The sequence below is a fragment of the Leishmania braziliensis genome, chromosome 32, assembly GCF_000002845.2.
Source record: "Leishmania braziliensis MHOM/BR/75/M2904 complete genome, chromosome 32".
In the NCBI taxonomy this organism is placed as follows: Eukaryota; Euglenozoa; class Kinetoplastea; order Trypanosomatida; family Trypanosomatidae; genus Leishmania; species Leishmania braziliensis.
Window position 1 is genome coordinate 308,864 of NC_009324.2, and position 17,495 is coordinate 326,358.

A 17,495-nucleotide genomic window follows, 5' to 3' on the forward strand; every position below is an offset into this window, starting at 1 on the left:
CATGTTGTTGATTAGTGATGTGCGCGCAGGACGGCTCGTCGTCCCCTCATTTTTTTTTTTGCTCTCTCTATTTTGCATATTTCTCCTCGCTGTGTGCGTGCGTCGTGATGTCCTTCCCCCTTTTTTAGTCTTCTCGTTTCTTTTTTTTTTTTCGCTCCTTCTCGTTTGCTGATGCTCCGGTCATGCTGCCGAGCGCTGGTCCTTCCTCCGACATCCCCTGCCCATCCCGCTTCTCCCTGCCGCCTCCCATCGACGGGAGAAGAGGCGGACAAGGGGGGAATGGACACCGCGAGCGAGCCCCTCTCTTTTCTTTTTGTGCAATGGGCGTGAGCGCGCGTTTGTGTTCTCCGCGTCGCCTCGTGTGGTCTCACCTTCTCTCCCCTCCCTCATTTAGCCGTTGATGGTTGTGCCTGTGTCGCTCTAGCTTCTCTCAGTCTTGTGTGTGTTTTTCCTCCCCCTTTTTGCCCTCCCCCGTTATTGCCGCTGATTGCGTTGCCTTTGCTCCGTAGCTCGCTTAGCCTTTAGCTCTGTCCCTACGCCCCTTTCGCTCGTGCTTGTAGCGTAGTGAGCACTTCATGTCGATGATGTGTCTACCACTATGCTTTAGTGCATATCGATATATATATCTGTGTGTGTGCGTGTGTCTACGCCATCGCCTTTGCGGTGTGCTTGTGCATATGGTGAAGGCACTGGGTAGAACTACATACACGTTTTGCATACATCCCTATAAATGTCTCTCGCTCTCTCGCCTTCGAGAATTCTTTTATCGTTACATATCTTCATTTTCAGTCAAATTTTCTTGTTTTTTTTTTTTTTTTTAGTATTTCGCACGCTTTCGGTGCCAGTCAGCACCGCGTACCTCGCTCACACTTGTGCTTCCGCTCTTCCCCACCTTTCCTTGCTGTCTTGTTCACTCCATGCTCTTTCTTTCTCTCTGTGTTTTCTTTCTGTATAAGTGTGATACGTACTGCTAATGTGTGTGTGTGTGTGTGTGTGTGTGTGTGAGTGCGTGTGCAGTTGCACGTGTTGCTCTTCCTCTTTCCGTCGTTTTTTCTTTCTCCACGGTTCTCCCCTCTCGCCTCTCCCTCTTGCACTTATCTACTCCCCTCCTCTGCCTTTCTTCCGTGTTGGCGTTTTCCTGTGTTGTTTTCCTTCTACGTTTCGCTCTTTCCCACGAGGTGGCAAAGTCCATTGTGATTGTGTCTTTCTTCTCTGGCTTGGTATGTGTTATTGGCCCCACTTTTTTTTTTCCTTTGCTCGCCTCTTCCCCTTTGCTTATGTCCTCACTTATCGTTTTTTTTTTTTTGTTTCCTCGGCTAATTTTCTCGTCTGACTTACTTTACCGTGTTGTGTGTTGGTCTGCACATCTCTATGCTTGTTCGCGTGTCTGTGTGTGTCTCTCTCTCTCTCACCTGCGTTTCGTTGTTTCGCTTTATCTTCGCTGCTGGATTTGCCCACTCTTCGCCATATCTTCTTTCTGCTCTTAGCTGCAGTACCTCTTCTGATTTCCCAACAAAAGAAATGGAAGAGCTTTCTGTCACAACACATGAGACTGCTCTACACGTGTGTGTGGCAGTGTGCGAGTGAGCGAGAGAAGTAGTGCACACAAGAGGAGAAAGAAAGCGAGGCGCTATCCAGAAGAAGCTGAGAGAGGCAAAAAAGCGAAGAAACCATCACACCACACACATACACACGCAGATGCACCTGATGTGCATCTCACTTTCTTTTAGCTCGTTCGGCGCACACACAACTTCATTTGTTTTCCCCTTTTCTTTCACTTTCTTTTACATATTGGGTCGATACTTACACCATGTCTGTCTGCGTCTTTTTCTGCTCACTCTCCCGCCTCCTTCTAAAGGAGTAGGCACGTGTGTACAAAAGTGTTTGTACAGTTCCTTCCCGCTGCATCGTCCTCCGCCTACGATGTTTCTCTCCATTTCTTTTTCTTCTCTCCATTGCCCTCTTTTTCTCTCCACCAGTCTTCTCTAGACTTGGTGCGTTTCCTCCTTTCCCCCGCTCCTCTCTCGCCTTACCTACTTCGTCTCTATGTGGCGAAGGGTGCGTCAGGGCGAGAAGGTAAGAAAGAGGTAAGACCCATAGAGACACGACAAGTATGGTCGAGACAGGAGAGACGCGAGGAAGCGGTCGTATTCCGTTGGCTGTTTCTTCCCCCCCTCGCCCTTCAAGATGCCCCCCTTCCCTTCGCCTACTCCTCCCCCCCCCCCCACACACACACACTTCTTCTATCTTTTTTTTTATTTGGTTGCCTGACTCGCGTTCTTCTCTCGTCTCACCGTATCCAACGAAGGAGAAAACGGGATGGTGAGAGACAGTGACGAGCGAGGTGAGGCCTCGGAGGGAGGAGAGGGCAGTGGCGGTCATGAAGGAGTTGTGAAGGAGAGAGGCCGAATCCACACATAGTGTTCTTTTTTTTTTTCACTCTCCTCCTGCGCCTCATTCACCTCTTTCAAAGAGTCTTTTTCCTTCCTGCTTGTTCCTCTCTCGGCTCTCTCCATATTTTTCTACCCCTTCTCTGGGCATAGCCCACTTTTTCAGCTCGCTCTCTTTACTTTCTTCACTCTCCTCTGTTCTGTTCTCCCCCCTTTTCCGTCATGTTCTTCGTTCTCCCTTTCTCTCTCTTTCTGAAACATCCTTGCGTCGTGTCATCTCTCATTGCTTTGTCCTCCCTCGCTGTAGCGGTGCACTTGTCTCCATCCCACCCCCTCTTCCCCCCGCTTTTATTTTATTTATTTCTTCTCGTGTGTGTTGACTTCTTAAAGATCTTCGCCCCCCCCCCTCCCCCACCTGTGCCCCTTTTTTTCTTTCTTAACTTTCTCCTGTATCTCAAAAAGCGCTTCTAGTTGGTATCCGGCTCGCATGTCCTCTTGTTTTTTTTTTTTACCTCACTCCGTCTTTCTCGCTGATTTGGTTGAGCCTTTGGTCTCGTGTTTTTTTGTGTTTGATTTGCTTACTTTCGGCGACTCACTCTCTCTTTCCCTTCACAATGTCTCCCCTCTTCTCTTTTCCTCACGCGCGCACGAACAGTCTGAGTGGGTGTCGTAGACGGCAGTGATACACAAATACCCCCCTTTCCCCCCACCCACACGCACACGCACGTAAAACAAAAGGGAACATGTACAATGAGTTCTCTTACCGCTCTTTTGGTTGACTGTTGCTGCTTTGGATCTTCTTCTTTGCGCGACTCTACGTGTGTTCGATGTTGTTGTTCGTGGTGTGTTGTCCCAGGCTTCTAGTATTCTTTCTTGAACAAATCATTTCATTTTTTTTTTAGGTGTAGTTTACCTCTTGGTAGGGGGCGTACGGCACCCCTTCCCCTCTCCATATGGGAGCCTGTTTACCTCAGGCAAACAGGACTGCGTGAAGAGGTATAAGTGTGTGCACACACGCATAAAAGCGCAGGTGTGTGCATCAGCGCAACAGGGTTTTGTGAGGGGTAAAACAAGAAAATAGGTTTGTATACATCAACCCATTCTCTCTCCCTCGCCTTTTTCCCGTTTCATGCCTTCTCGTTTTGTGTCTATGTCTTGCTTTCTGTCCTTCTCTCTCTCCTTCTTTCCCTGTATGCGAGGGACACGCTTCTTTCCCTTTCGCCCTTTCTTTCTCCAAGTGTACACTCTTGTTTCTTTCGTGTGACTTGTGGCCAGTGTTGTTGTACTCCTTATTGTGGTCGTTGGTGATTGGTGCTTTCACATCACTGCTTCTCCGACGGAAGTGTATGCGTCTCTCTCTCTCTCTGTGCTTAGCAGGAGACGTCAAAAACAACACCAAATGTACAGACCGATGTACACGATAGCCCTCGCTCACAATCCGCGTCCCTTCTCAAGTCGTTTCTTTGTTTTTCTTTCCTGCCTTTCTCTGTTCTCTCTGCCTACTTCCCCATAATCCGCATGTGCCCCAAGCTAGCCTCATCCCCCCCCCCCCTCCCTCCACTTCCCTCTCTCCCTCACTCTCGGTGAGAAATCACAACAAATGTAGCCAGAGGGAACTGCATGCGCAGCGAAGTCGAATTTTTGCGTTGAACAGGAACCTCTGAGACGGTACACACCATCACCTCTCGCTCGCTCGCTCTCTCTCTCCACGTTTTTTTTTTCTCTCTTAGCCTCCTCCGTCTCAGAAGACGCCGCTAGCGTTTCCTACCCGCCTTTCAATCCACCCATTAAACACACGTACAACCTAATGCTCGCCGAAAGGAAAGAGTAGAGTAAGTGTACTCGCGCTGGTTTTCATACCAATCCATGCTTGTCCGTCAAAGTACATTGCGTTATTCTCCTGATTCTCCTCTTCATTGTGCTCCCTTTGTTGTTATTCCCACTCTGCTTGCGTGCACATCCATCGAGGTGGAGAAGCGAAGAAGGAACGAAAGTAAGGAGGGGCTTGTGAAGTACGTCTCCCTTCTCCTCTTGCCACATCCTCTTCCTTGCGCTAGTATTAGTGTGAAAAGGCTGAAAATGTCTGGCAGGCAAACTAGGCTTCAGTTTCTTCTAGGGAACTCGAAAACAGAAGTCATTTCCGCGCACAGAAGGAGAGCAGCACATCTGCTAGCTAGCTTGACCATAAGTCTCCGTGTCAGTAACGTTCTTCACTGTCCCCCCTTTTCGCGTCTTTCGACTCGCTCTCACGTACTCTCTTCCGCTTCCGCCTGTTTCTTTCTTGATCGCACGCTCTCTTTCGTACATTCTCTCGTTTGATTTCTTCTTTCTTCAGCCTCGTTTCGAGTTTGTCTGTGTTTCTGCTCGTGCTCGTGCTTGTGTGTGTGTGTGCGTGTGTGTGTGTGCGTGTATGTGTGTGTGTGTGTGTGTGCGTGGCTCGCATCGCTCTGAGAATAATTCATAATTTTCTACTTTTTCCTTTTTACCCCCTTTTCTCCTGTGTTGTTGTTGTTGTTTTTTTTTTTTAAATTTTGGCGTGGCTGATGAGTAAGGAGACAGTAAACAAGCAAAGCCGAACGACCGTACGTGCGCCAACAGTGGGATGGCAAACCCACAGGACGAAGCGAGAGGGGGCTGCGGCCGGCCATGGTGGAGAGTGACATGAAGGCATTTATTGCGTTGCCTCTCCCCCTTCCATTTTCCTTCTCTCTCTTCCTTTCACTTCCCACACTGTCGGCCATACGTTGGCTGTCGTCGTCAACTTGGGGGCGAGGCGAAGGGAAGAGAAGCGGGGACACTGGAGGGAAGGATGACGGGCCAGGGTGTCCGTGAGCGTGTCTCGACGACGGTGTGGAGGTTGTCTCCCACAGTGTTCGCCTACTCTCCGCTTCAGGTGTGCTCCTCGGTATCTGTTCATGGAGGCCCACAGCTCCTGGAGGAATAAACCGGTGGCGCTGCTGCCGCTTGTGATCCGCAGTGCAAATTTTTGCATGTTTATGCGTCATGCATCCCGTCCTCATTTTTGACGAAGTTGACAAGACCACTGTGTGCGCGTTATGCGTGGATGATCTGACTTTACCCCTCTCTCTTTAGACACTTCTTCCCCTTTCGCTCCTTCTCACCACTTTCTTTTCCTCACCGCCGCCGGGTGGACTTTCACGCACACTCTCTTGCTATTATCTCACTCTTTTCGCTTTTCTTTTTCCTCTGTGTCCGTGCGCATGTATATGGGAAATGCACGTGTCACACTCCCCCATTCCTTCACAATACCCCCTCCGTCTCCTTGCCAACTTTTCACACCCTAACCCGCTTCTGATCGATCTGGCGCGTGACAGCATCTGACCTATTCTCATATACATCTGTTTCTCTGTCGCCCTTGGCGGCTGTCATTGGTTTGGGTTGCAGGTGCAGGCACATGCAGGTTTCATCAAGCACAGGCGCACACAGTTACACTCCACACACCTCTGCGTGCGCGGAGATTTAAGCTGCGCTGCTGCACATAACTTCTCCCTCTATCCATTCACACAACTGATACCCACATAGCCCTGTACACAACAATCCCCAAGTACATCGTTTTGTTTTTTATTGGACAGCCAGAGGCACCTCCAAGGTTTTAGACCTCTTTGCATTCTCCCCGCCCTTTCCCAGTGCTGTATTCTCTCCGTGACGTCTCTGCCACTTCTCTCGCTCGCTCACTGCCTCTCATCCCCTTGTTGCTGCTCCGTCATTCTGGGTGTGTCTCTCTCCGTGTTGGACTTCGGCTACCGCTACTACCACTACGCCGCGTGCCAAGACGAGCGTGCACTCTCCCTTCTTTTTACGCTTCTTCACTCATAACGGAAAAACGCAAACGCTGAGCCCACTGACGTGCACGTGATACGGAGCTGCACTCGTTCTTCTCTTCTGCCTTTTGGGTTTTGTCACGCTCGCTTCGGGTCGGTACGTCTGCGTGCGTAGACCAGCACACAGGAGCAGCGCATCACTTTCTTCACACGTGTTGACACCACTGCACGATGGCTGTTGCGCTGTCAGCTCCCCTCTCCTTTTCTCTCTCACCGTATCCCTCACGCTATCTTTCACCGCGTCTCTTTTCCTTTCTTTTCCGTCTTCTCTCTCTCTATACGTCCTTCCCGGGGTACACTCATAAAAAGGGGGGAGGGAAAGGAGGCATTTGAGAGCATCACCACGGTGCGTAGCACCTTGTGTACATCGCTTAGTGGTAGACCCACAGAGACACACAGACCCGCACTAACGCGTTCCATCCGTTGTACCTCTTCGAAGAAGTGACAGAAGACGCCCAAGAAGCAGCTCGCGAGCGCCGGTAGGGTGTTTGTTAAGTTAGCGTGCATACACGCACTCCTACGCACCTTGGCCGAGAAGACCAGCCGGAGTGTGCGCATGCCTTGCCTTTTGCTGCACGGAGGAGTCGAAAGAAAAACAAAAAGCAAATTTTTGGCTTTCAAACAAGAGAGCCGATACGCGCAGGGGCTTTTTTTTTTCGCGAAACTGTGCATGTGCAGGGGACTGACGCAAAAATCTATCGTCTGAGCTTTTTTTCTTTTCGTGTTTTTATTGCCTTGTACTCACACGATTACTACAGTTTCTGCAGACGGGGCAAACGTGCTCACGACGTGAGTGCGCTTTTGACTAGCCGGCCACTAGTCCTCTGTTCTTTGCGTCTTTCTCTCTTACTAGCTGACTTCACAAGTGCTGTTCGCCCTTTTGTGTGTGTGTGTTGTTGATCCTGACGGGTGCTCGTGAGAGTGTTTGTCTGTCCGTTTGTGTGTTCGACGCACTTCCGTCTTTAACTGTGCCTCTCTCTTTTCTTCCCTCCTCGGGGCATTTGCGCCATCCCTTCAGGTCCGCACAAAGTTCCGCAGAGGGAACTCAGTACAGAAAGAGATTGACGGCCTATCCTGTGAGGTGTTTTCATCCTTGTCCGGGCCTTTGCTCTGCCGCTCACCGTCTCTCAAGAGCGCAGCTTTACCCTTCTTCGAGATCAGCCCGCGTTTGGTTTTGTTTTTTCTTTTTTTTTTTTGTTCTCCCTTGGTGGTGTGTCTTCCCTCTTTGTTTGCGCGTTGTGCCCCCGTCTCGTTTTTTTTGGCCACACCGCTTTCGTTTTTTTTTTTTGCTGCCGTCATTTTCTGTGTAAACAAATTCTTTTCCTTTTAATTGGACTCGCCTTCTTCCTCTCTTTACGTGCTTTCTCGCTGCACCTCCTCTCTATCTGGCTTTCTCTCTCCCTCTCTCTCTCTGTGTACAGCAGCAACTGTGTTCCAACTGCAGCTGCTGCCGTTCGTTCCTCCCCCCTTTTCCCTATTCGCTGTCTTAACCGCGCGCTCTCTCTCTATCGACGACGACGTGCTCATTTCGGTCTGTGAGTGTGTGTATGCGATCCCCCAAGATTTTTCTGTGGTGGCCCATATTGTTGCTTCTCGAGTATTCTGGACTGTTGACTTTTTGTGCTTGTGTGATTGGCGCCTTTTTTACAGGACGCCTCCGTGTGTAGCAACTTTCTAGTTTCTTTAGTTGATGTTATTGTTGAGGGCATCAGGAGGGCACCCCCTACGTTCCTCTCCCTCTCCATTCCCCCACAAGCACGTACAGAGACGCGTTAGCACGAGAGCAAGGCCACTGTGGCAGTTGGCAACTGCGCGGTGAAGAAGAAAGCGATCAACAGCGCGGAGACTGACTGGTTTCAAAAAAAAAAAAACATTTTTCGGACAGTGCTCCGAATCCTCACTGGCAGCCTAGTCAAGGATGATCTCGATACCTATAATGACTGGTGAAACGGTAGTGCGCTACCACTCAACCATGAACGGCGGCAGTGCCGCTGTGGAGGAAAGTGCTGACTATCATTCTGTAAGTGACGCAGCGACAGCCGCCGCTGCATCACCGGCAGCGATGGGCTACTATGTGCAACCATTTTCTAGTTCTTCCTCTTCGCTTATCGGAGGCGGAATGTTTGCTGCGTCATCGCCGCACAACGCTGCCGTGCCCTGCAGCTGTAGCATCTTAGACGTCGGCACCGACCCGGCTCCCATTGCGGCCCCCGTAGACGTTGTTCCACCAGAGATGCCCCCGCTAGCCCAGCTGTGCGCACTCGCTCTGCAGTACCGCTGTGACCTGAGCCAAGAGCTGGACCAGAACATTCGCTCGTGTTTTCACAGTAGCCGAGTTCCGAGCATCTCTCTCTGGGACTACGTACGTCGTTTTGCGAAGTACTCCGTCTGTAGCGAGGAGTGCTTTATCTTAGCGATGGTTCTGATGGATCGGTATGTTTGTAAAACGAAAATTCCGATCACCCTTCGCAACGTACATCGGCTCTACATCACTGCCATGACGCTGAGTGTGAAGCTACGCGATGACTCATATTACAGCAATGCTTACTATGCTAGCATTGGTGGTGTGGTGAATGCTGAGCTAAATGTGTTGGAGCTAGAGTTGCTTGATATTGTGCAGTGGTTCACGTGGGTGGAGAGGTCCGTGTACGATGCTTATGTGTGTCGACTAGAGGCACTTTTCGGCGATGCGTTGCCCAAGCGAATGGAAGCATCGCCGTCTCGGTAGCGGACTGAGGCGGTCTATGGTGGTTTTATGGAGAGAGATCCCCGATAGGCATCTCATCTTATCTCAAGACGCTCCCTTTTTCCCCTCTGCGTCCCACTCACTACTCACGGTTTCGCTCTCTTCGTAAGTGTTCTACCGATTTCGTCTTATCTGTTGTAGTCGCAGCTCTTCTGTTGGTGTGCTCTGTACGATATATGGCCTCTCTTTACTTTGTCCTGTGCTTGTTTGTTCTGCATGCCCTTACGTGCTACTCTGCTGGTTTTACTCTCGTTTGCTTTGCGCTTCTCGTGCGTACAACAACCCATCGCCTCTTTCTCTTCCCTTTTCTCTTTCCCCTCTCTTCCCTGTAAAGAGTGACGAAAAAGAGATGAAATTGGGCTAGTTCTGTAGTCTGCCCGCACCTGTTTGAGAGTACGCTCGGGTGCAGTTGCGCAAAGCACCCAGAAGGGCCTCTTTATTCTGTATGTCAATGTGCTTCTAAGGCAGGGAGGTGAGCGGCCAGACATCCTGGAGAGCGAAAGGCAAGAAGGCGCATGCCATGTAACTGTAGTTGTTTGGTGGTAGTGCGTGCCCAAGGTGATGACGTGTATGTACGCTCGCTGTTCTGTAGGTGCCAATGAATATACCCACACGCCCAGTTGCCCATGCTGCGCGATGGTGCTGTGAGGTTTTATGTACACGTAATCCGAATGGCCATTGACGATTCTTCTTTTTTGTTGTTGTTGTTTGTTTGTGTAACGTGTTTTTACTGAGTCTCTGTTCTCTTCACACCAGTGCTGCTTTCTTAACTTGTTACTCACGCCCTTCTCCTCTAAACCGACATGAAATTTTTTTTGGGTTCCTTTTTTTTTTGATGTTCGTTTCTTCACGTTATGCTACTAACAGAAGTAGCTTAGGGAAAGTCGAAGAGAAGGTAGGAGAGAGAAGTGGGTGTGCAAGAGCGATTGTAGCTGTCTTTGGTTTCGTAGAGCGTCGGCTGAAAGATGTAGGAGTGGAATGGAGGGCTGCTGGCAGCTGTGAAAGGCCAAGGGAGAACATAGTGAGATTGCAAACCTCAAAAGTTCATCGTGCATGTCTCAGTGATTGTGCTTTCTTTGTCTTCCCCTTGGTGTTTGTGTGGGGCCGCTTCTCCGCTTTTTTTCTTTCTTCCCCTGTCTCAGCGTTTGCTGTGTCCCCACTTTGTGTGCGTCTGTGAATTCCTGTACCCCTCCCCTCCCCTTTCTTCTCTTCGTCAAGAAGAAGAGGCACAAAAACACCAACAGCATCTTCACACCTTCACGTACACACACACACACACATGCGCGGTGTGGATGTTGGTACGACGAGCAATTTATAAGCGTATGTGCCCGTAACTTCAAAATATGCATATATGTTCATGTTTGCACTGGTATGTTTTTTTTTTTCGCACCAGTGTGCCCATTCACGGCCGCGCAACATGAGCCAAACGCCACTCCTCCTCCAGCCCGCCACAGGCAGCTCGCGCCGTGTGCCGCAGCGCTAGACACGCGCCGCAGCCATGCGCTGACCCCAGTCATCCGAGCACGGCCGCAGACTCGAGCTGCACCCACCCACCCTCGCCCCGCAGTCCGCCTCAGAGACCCCCTCCATCGTGCCGGCCGCCACCAGGCGCAGGCTCCCCACGCCAGTAGAGAGCGAGGGCCGGGACTGAAGCTGCTTGGCTTCCCTGTGCCGTGGGGCCCTGGACCCAGACACCACGCACTGAGGAGTCGCCCACCATCAGGGCGTGCGCTTCTATTTCATAGAAAAACAGTGGTTGAGTTAGAGGTAACGCCGTGAAGGGGAGAGGAAAAGCTCCAGGGTGTCCGGTATCGGTTGCCTTGCACTTGTTTTGCTGTTGCTGCTGTGTCTCTCAGCTCATTTGCTGAATCGCTTCACTTACACCTTTTTTTGGCGGTTGTGTACAATTTTTTTTTTTTGAGGAAACAAAAAGAACTGACGGCAATGTCGATGCCGTGGCGGGTTGTTCCTCTTCGACATTCCCTTCCTACTGCTGATGCTGGAGCACCTCTGGCAGTTGTGGTGACTGCCTCCGCGTGTTCTCCTTATGTGTCTGCAGATTGATTTTCGCTTGCGCGTGCGCGTGTGTGTGTACGTTGTGGTACTAAGCAATGTGGAGGCAGCACTTGTGCTCACTTTCATGATTCGTGCTTGCGCGTCGTGTTTCTTGTTTTCTTCGTCGGTCCTCCTCGCTTCACCAGTGCTTCCCATCTTATCTGCATGTCAACGTTGTGCTGTGCTTTTATTGTGGTGTGCGCGCGTGTATGTGTCGCTCCTATCCCATTCATCCCCCTTCTCGCTAGTCTAGTTTGCCTCTTCTTCCTTTTACTTACTAGCTGTTTCTTTCTCATGTTGTATTGTTTCCCTGGATGATAAGGATGCTACTGCTGTTTCGATGGCTGATAGCTTCTCGTGTGTGTGTGCTGTGGATGGCGGCTTACGTGGGTGTGCTTTCCCTCTTTTCGGTTTCTCTTTCCTTTGCCGACGTGACGTTTTATCGCTTAGCTCTGCGTGGGCTTCTCTGTGAGCGTTTGCCTGTTTCCATTCTTCCGTGTGTTGGTTTCGGGCTCTTCTGTGTGAGCTTCACAAGGTGAGGCTGCCTGCCTTTTAAATTCGTCTGTTTATGCGTGAAGGCGTGTACTTCTCTGTTGCGCATATCCCTTTTGTTTCTCTCCCTCTATGTGTGTGCGCGTGTGTATGCTATTTCCTTGCTCTGGTGACGCCGCAGACGCTGTGTCTCTGGGCGTGTGTTCCCCCCTCTGCGCATGCGTGTGTGTTTGCGTATTAGTGTGTCAGTGTGACACGCAGTGGTGTTATGCGAGTGTATTGGGATTTCGGTGCTTCTCCTTTGCGCGTTTACTTTTGACTTTTTGTTGTCCATCGTACCGTTGTTCTTTGGTGGTGCCTCGTGTGCACACGAGGGAGGGTGGGAGGGAGGGCGGTGTCGCTGTTTGTTTGACTACCTTGATGGACAGGAGAGAATCTTGAGATATACACCGACACATGTAGTGTGCTGGTGACGCCATAAGGGCCTTGACAGGTGAACCACACAAACAGCTGGCACATCTGTTGATGAACTCGTGTCCACATACGCACACGAGTGCGCCTGTCTGACCCGCGGTCTTCGCCTCTCGTGCCAGCTGCAGTCGACAAGACAAGAGTGATGTCAAAAAGAAGTGTTAACAGAGAGAAAACAAAACACGCACACATCCACGTACACACACAGGTACAGCTTGCAATGCCCCATATCTGAAATGCAGTGCAGTGGCGGACGCCACCCGCTGCGTCTCGATTTCTTGAGGAAACACCAAGTGACCTAAGTGACATAGCGACGACCTGATTGGCAGACGATGACGACGTCGTCTGTCATTCGACGAAATCTTTTCCGATTACTTAGGAAAGAGAAGCGACAGCAATAATCTTTAACCTCGGTGTCGCGTAACTCGAGGGAACCCCGCAACTGAGCACAGAGAATGGTTGCACGGAAATCAATTAGTGGACACACTAACGGTGTAGTCAAACACTCGTTTTTCATGAAAATTTGTCTCTTTTTGTCATGGCAGTCTCTCGCGCGCTCCATCGGTCCTCTCCGCTTCCTTTCTCTGTGCTTGCCTTTTTCTGTGCCTGCGGGTCTTTTGTGTTCCCTTATTTCTTTTTTTTCTCTCATCTACACCTTCGTCTCCCCTTTACCCACCCCCGCCGCTACTGACTCCTCCACGCCACCGCTCTACCCGCCTCTCTCGATCAGCTATTGAACACAGCAACGTAGCACCACTGCGCAGTCAAACGCCTTGTCTTTCCTGCGGCCTCGTTTTTTTTCTACTTCTCCCTCGGTTGATTTGCAGTAGTGCACTCTGTATGTTTCCGTTAGTAACACCGCCTCCTCTCTGCTTCTGGACGCCCCAAACTACTTAATAGCGAGCACGCCTTTTTTTTTTTTTACTCACGTGCCCCTCGTGCCCTTGACTCTCTCTCTCTTTGTCAAAAGTGCTGTCGTGCATTGTGCGCCATTGCCGTTGCCGCCTTCACACAGGCGTATACACTGTAGCACTTTACGCACCAGAACCGGCTGCCTCCATAGCCGTCATCGACCCCCCACCTTTCTAAGTCGCCTGGGGGGGGGGGGGAGGTGAGAATCACCAAGGAAAAGAAGACTGTTCAATATCGAACACGAATCAAAAAGAAAAACACATACAGAGAGAGAGAGACAACGCAGAGACAGACGAGCCTACTTGAGGATGCCACAGGAGCCATCCACCACACCGCCGGCGAGCGCAGAGCAGCACGAGGCGTCACATTCTCGATCTCGAAGCGAAAGTTCGCTGTCCTCCAACATCAGCACTCCTTATGAGTCCGCGCTGAGGCTAGGCCCTACACTTTGGGTGGAAATGTGGGAAAACCAGCGCTGGTATCCGGTTATCGGATGGGGCACCAGTCGCTTTCTTACTGACCTTCCCAACTTCTGTTTTGTACCCCCGGCGTACCGCCTCTGCGGTGCCCACCCAGCCGACTTCGACGCTGCTTTTCAGTCGGCTAACCCTCCCTCTTCTCATGCCTCCAATCCACAGTGGCCGGCCCGTCGCATCCTCACGGTGGCGCTCCCCTCGGACTACCGGTGGGTGGGCTTCTGGGAAATTTACAAGGGGCACCCACACGGCACTGACACGGCCGGGTGGCGCTACGGAGAGCAGTTCGTAAGGTCGGATAGCCGAGGCAACGCTGATGTTGCCAACGCTGCGCTCTGCAAGCGGGTTCTGTCTCCGTTCAGAAGGAACCACACGCCCTTGTGCGTCGTCCGCCGTCGTTTGTGGCGCCGCCGCGTGGCGCTGATGGGAGAAGAGCCTCCCTCGTCCTCGGACGACCTCTTCCTCAGCGACTCGGAGAAAAACTTGCAATCCTACCTGAGTGAGAAGCAGGAGGAGATGAACATGGCCGAGCGCCTCAAGGAGGAAGAGTTCATGGCAGCCCAAGCTGGCGAGCCGTGGTCGCAGGAGAGGGAAATGCAGGCGGAGGAGGAGCTACGAAAGTTCTGCCGTGAGCGTCGAAGCCTCGAGAGTGCGTCCCGCATGCTCAGCGCAAACCCGAGCTTCGCAAACCCGTTTCACCGGTCGGAGGACGCTGACGGCATTTTCCCAGCTGACGCCCACGACGCCGATCCTACCAACGTCGAAGCACAGCTGGGGCGGTATAGCGGCGCCGTGGCCGCATCGTCGTGGGCGTGGGACAGTCGATCAAATCTTGCGGCACCTGCCGTCTCATCGCCGATGGCGGTCGCTGATGACGTGACTGTTGGTCATAACTCCACATCTCAGCATGACGAATACGCCTTCGAGGCTTCCAGCGCCAATGCGCTGAGTCGTGTGGATGGAAGCGACCTGATGGAACAGAGCACGGTCGAGGAGTTCGTCGCGTCCACTGCGATAGGTACGGGACAGTGGCGCACCGACGGTGCGGATGCCGCCGCCGAAAATATGGTGGGGCGATTTGTGTCAGCATCGCCGACAGACATCACCGACTTGACCAATGACGACCAGGCTACTGGTGTGTCGATTGATGGCATGAACGATCCCAGCGGGGCGAATTTCCGCGCGATTTTTTCGCAGTTCATGGATCCGTCTGGTGATCAAAAGACGCTATGATTAACTCCACCAGCGCTCATTAGAAGGAAGAGAGGGAGGGGGGGGGGATGAGCATCGGAGGACGGGCGCCAACCTATGCGAGTGGCGCTTAGCTCTGTGTGGTCCCCTGTGATGAGATGTGTCTGCTGCAGCGAGGCGGCTACGAACTCTCCTCCTTCCTTGTTCTGACTTCTTCTTGCTCGGAACTTCTTTTTGGAGTGACTCGTGTTTCTCATTGGTGCCTCTTTTTTTTTTTCGTTTGTATTCGTTTCAGTCATCGTTTTTTTCCTGTGAGTCGCTCTCTCCCCCCTCCTCCCCATTCCTCATACTTTCCTCCAGTCTTATAGGCATTGTTTGGGTTTCTGTCTGTTTAGTTAGTTTCCCCATCTTTGTGAACGGGTGTTAGTGCGTCCTGTGCGAGTACTTCCTTTACTTCGAGTCTTGTTCCTCCTGCCACACGTCTATGATCCAGAAAGAAAAACGCGAAATGACAAGACCTGACGCAACAGGTGCTCACAGATGGAGTTGAAAGGGGTCAGGAGATAACACAGAGGCGATGGTTTACCTCCGTGTTGTGTGTGTTTGTGATGGCGTACCATCCGAGGGCGAAGGGAAATCTGCGATCATGCCGCAAATGTGACTCATTTGCCATTCCGTGATGGTCAATGCCATGGGACGCGTGCGTGTGCTGCTAGATCCAAAAAAATGAACTTCAATCTTGATGATAGACGGCGTCACGATGCGGCGCTTGTCCATCAGCCCCCTTTTTTCCACACGCGCCTCTTTCACCTTCGCTACCACTTCTTGTGTTTCTTTCATCTTCCCTGCACCATTCTCTCCTTTCTTCTTCGCCGCGTCTCACATTGTTTTCACCCATGCACTACTCCCCAAATCGGCATCCCATGGTGGTTTGCTGTATGTGCCCTCAACACTTTTGTGTTCTTCGCACTGCTCCGCCTTGTGCCCGTAGTCTCGTTTTCTCGCTTTGTCTCTACATTTGTCGCTCTCGCCGTCCTCCTTGCCGTCCCCCTTTTCTCGTTGCGTTCGTTTATTTGACCCACAGCTCTCCTTCCCCCCCCCCCCCCCTCAACACTCTTCTGTCATCATGCGCGGTCGCGGCGGTCGTGGTGGCCGTGGGGGGAGCTTTGGTGGCTTCACCCAGCAGCCCACCAACACCATCAGCATTCGCGTGTCAGAGATTCAGCAACCCGTCACGGAGGATGTCATGCGCCGCGTTTTCCAGAGCGTCGGCGTGTCGTGCAACTCGATTCAAATCACCCCGACAAACAACCCGCAGGAGACGTCGGTGGTGGCGCACTTTCCGGACAACTTCGCCGCGGAGCGCGTCATGTCAAGTTTGAACAACCGCAATATCTTCAACAACGGCAACAAGATGTCTATGCAGTACACCACCTGGCTCACGAGTGGCAGCCCGGCCCCAATGAACAGCAACAACGGTGGCGTACTGCAGTCCTCCGCCTTTGAAAATGGCAATGCCTTTGCAGCTCAGCAAATGCCCCAACTCCCCCAGATGCCCCAGATGCCTCAACATCCCCAGATGCCTCAACACCCCCAGATGCCCCAGATGCCTCAGCACCCTCAGATGCCCCAGGTACCCCAGGTGCCCCAGATGCCCCAGGTGCCCCAGCAGCCCCAGATTTCGATGCCAACCCAGCCAATTCCGCAGCCGCAGCCTATGCCGATGTCGGTATTCACCAACCCCGTCTCGGGCATGATGCAGCCACAGCAGATGGACGCCTGGTACGGTGCCAACCCCGCCATGGACATGATGAGCGTCACAGTTGGCTTCCCAGGTGCCGCTCGCGGTACCGCTATGATGCGCGGCAATCGTGCTCGTGGACGCGGCGGCCGTGGCGGCTACGGCTTCGACCCCATGGCTCTGCAGCCCGGCTACATGCCATTTGCCCAGCGTGGTGGCATGATCCGCGGAGGCCCCGCCATGATGCCACGCATGAACTACGTCCAGTACCAGCCGTTCGGCCAACCGCCGACAGTCTTTGTGAGCGTGACCCTTGTCCCAGTCACCGAGCCGCTGCAGCCCATCTTCACACTGATGGAATCTTTCGGTGGCGTTACGGCGATCCGCCGCAACCAAAACAAGAAGGAGATCCTGACTGTGAAGGCTGCCTCACCGGACGACGCGCTAGCCATCGTGACCTACATGCATCGCGTGCCGTATGTGGGTGGCCAAGTGAGCGGCAAGCTCTTCCCCAACTACGTCGAGCGATACCCGTGCACTGACGAAGGAGACCCGCTCGACCCCGAGACGGTGCAGTACGACTTCACCGCTTCCCGCCATCGCAGCCCAGGTCATCGCAGCAAGGCCGTGCCGTCGCGCATCATCAAGATCACAGGCTGCAACACGTACGAGGACACTGAGGTGATGACGTATCTCAACGGCAAGGGCATCAACCCCGAGCGCATCACTAAGTCCGAGGATGGGACCTTCGAAGTTCACCTGCCGGACGTGGCAACTTCCGTGAAGGTGCTCTTGGAGTGCCAGGGGAGTGTGTGTGACGAGGAGAAGTCTAACGTCATCTTTGTTGAGGGACCGCGCGATGATCCGGTCAGTACGGATCATAAGGTGGCTGAGGAGCACGCGAACAAGCAGTGAGTCAGCATCCACACACTCTTTAACCGATCACCCCTGTATATGGAGAGTTTTCTCCTTCTATGATATGTGTTCTCTTTTCTTTAGCGTAACGCAGGCGTCGATTGCGTGTTTGAGGGTATTCTTGTGCGAAATAGTCCCCTTCCCCGCCGTTGTGGGTACGAGTATGTGTGCGCATGTGCGTTTCAGTCGTTGTTGTTTCGGCGTTGACGCACTTGTGTTTTGGCGTCTCACTTTGTGAAAGCGAGTTAACCGTATAGACCAGCG

The 17,495-nt window shown here is 52.2% G+C and overlaps 3 protein-coding genes across 3 annotated transcripts; all 3 read left to right on the forward strand.

Annotated features, from left to right (window-relative positions):
- Nucleotides 1–8,465: 8,465 nt before the first annotated feature.
- LBRM_32_0910 (putative CYC2-like cyclin) lies at nucleotides 8,466–8,960 on the forward strand (the record flags this gene model as incomplete). The annotated part of the gene is made up of 1 exon (XM_001567398.1): nucleotides 8,466–8,960. The coding sequence occupies one exon, from the start codon at nucleotides 8,466–8,468 to the stop codon at nucleotides 8,958–8,960; it is 495 nt and encodes a 164-aa protein (XP_001567448.1).
- A 4,256-nt stretch (nucleotides 8,961–13,216) lies between these two features.
- On the forward strand, nucleotides 13,217–14,617 carry LBRM_32_0920 (hypothetical protein, unknown function; the record flags this gene model as incomplete). Its single annotated transcript, XM_001567399.2, has 1 exon — nucleotides 13,217–14,617. One exon carries the CDS (start codon nucleotides 13,217–13,219, stop codon nucleotides 14,615–14,617), a length of 1,401 nt encoding a protein of 466 aa, XP_001567449.2.
- Nucleotides 14,618–15,701: 1,084 nt separating this feature from the next.
- Nucleotides 15,702–17,231, forward strand: LBRM_32_0930 (conserved hypothetical protein; the record flags this gene model as incomplete). The annotated part of the gene is made up of 1 exon (XM_001567400.2): nucleotides 15,702–17,231. The coding sequence occupies one exon, from the start codon at nucleotides 15,702–15,704 to the stop codon at nucleotides 17,229–17,231; it is 1,530 nt and encodes a 509-aa protein (XP_001567450.1).
- Nucleotides 17,232–17,495: the final 264 nt, after the last annotated feature.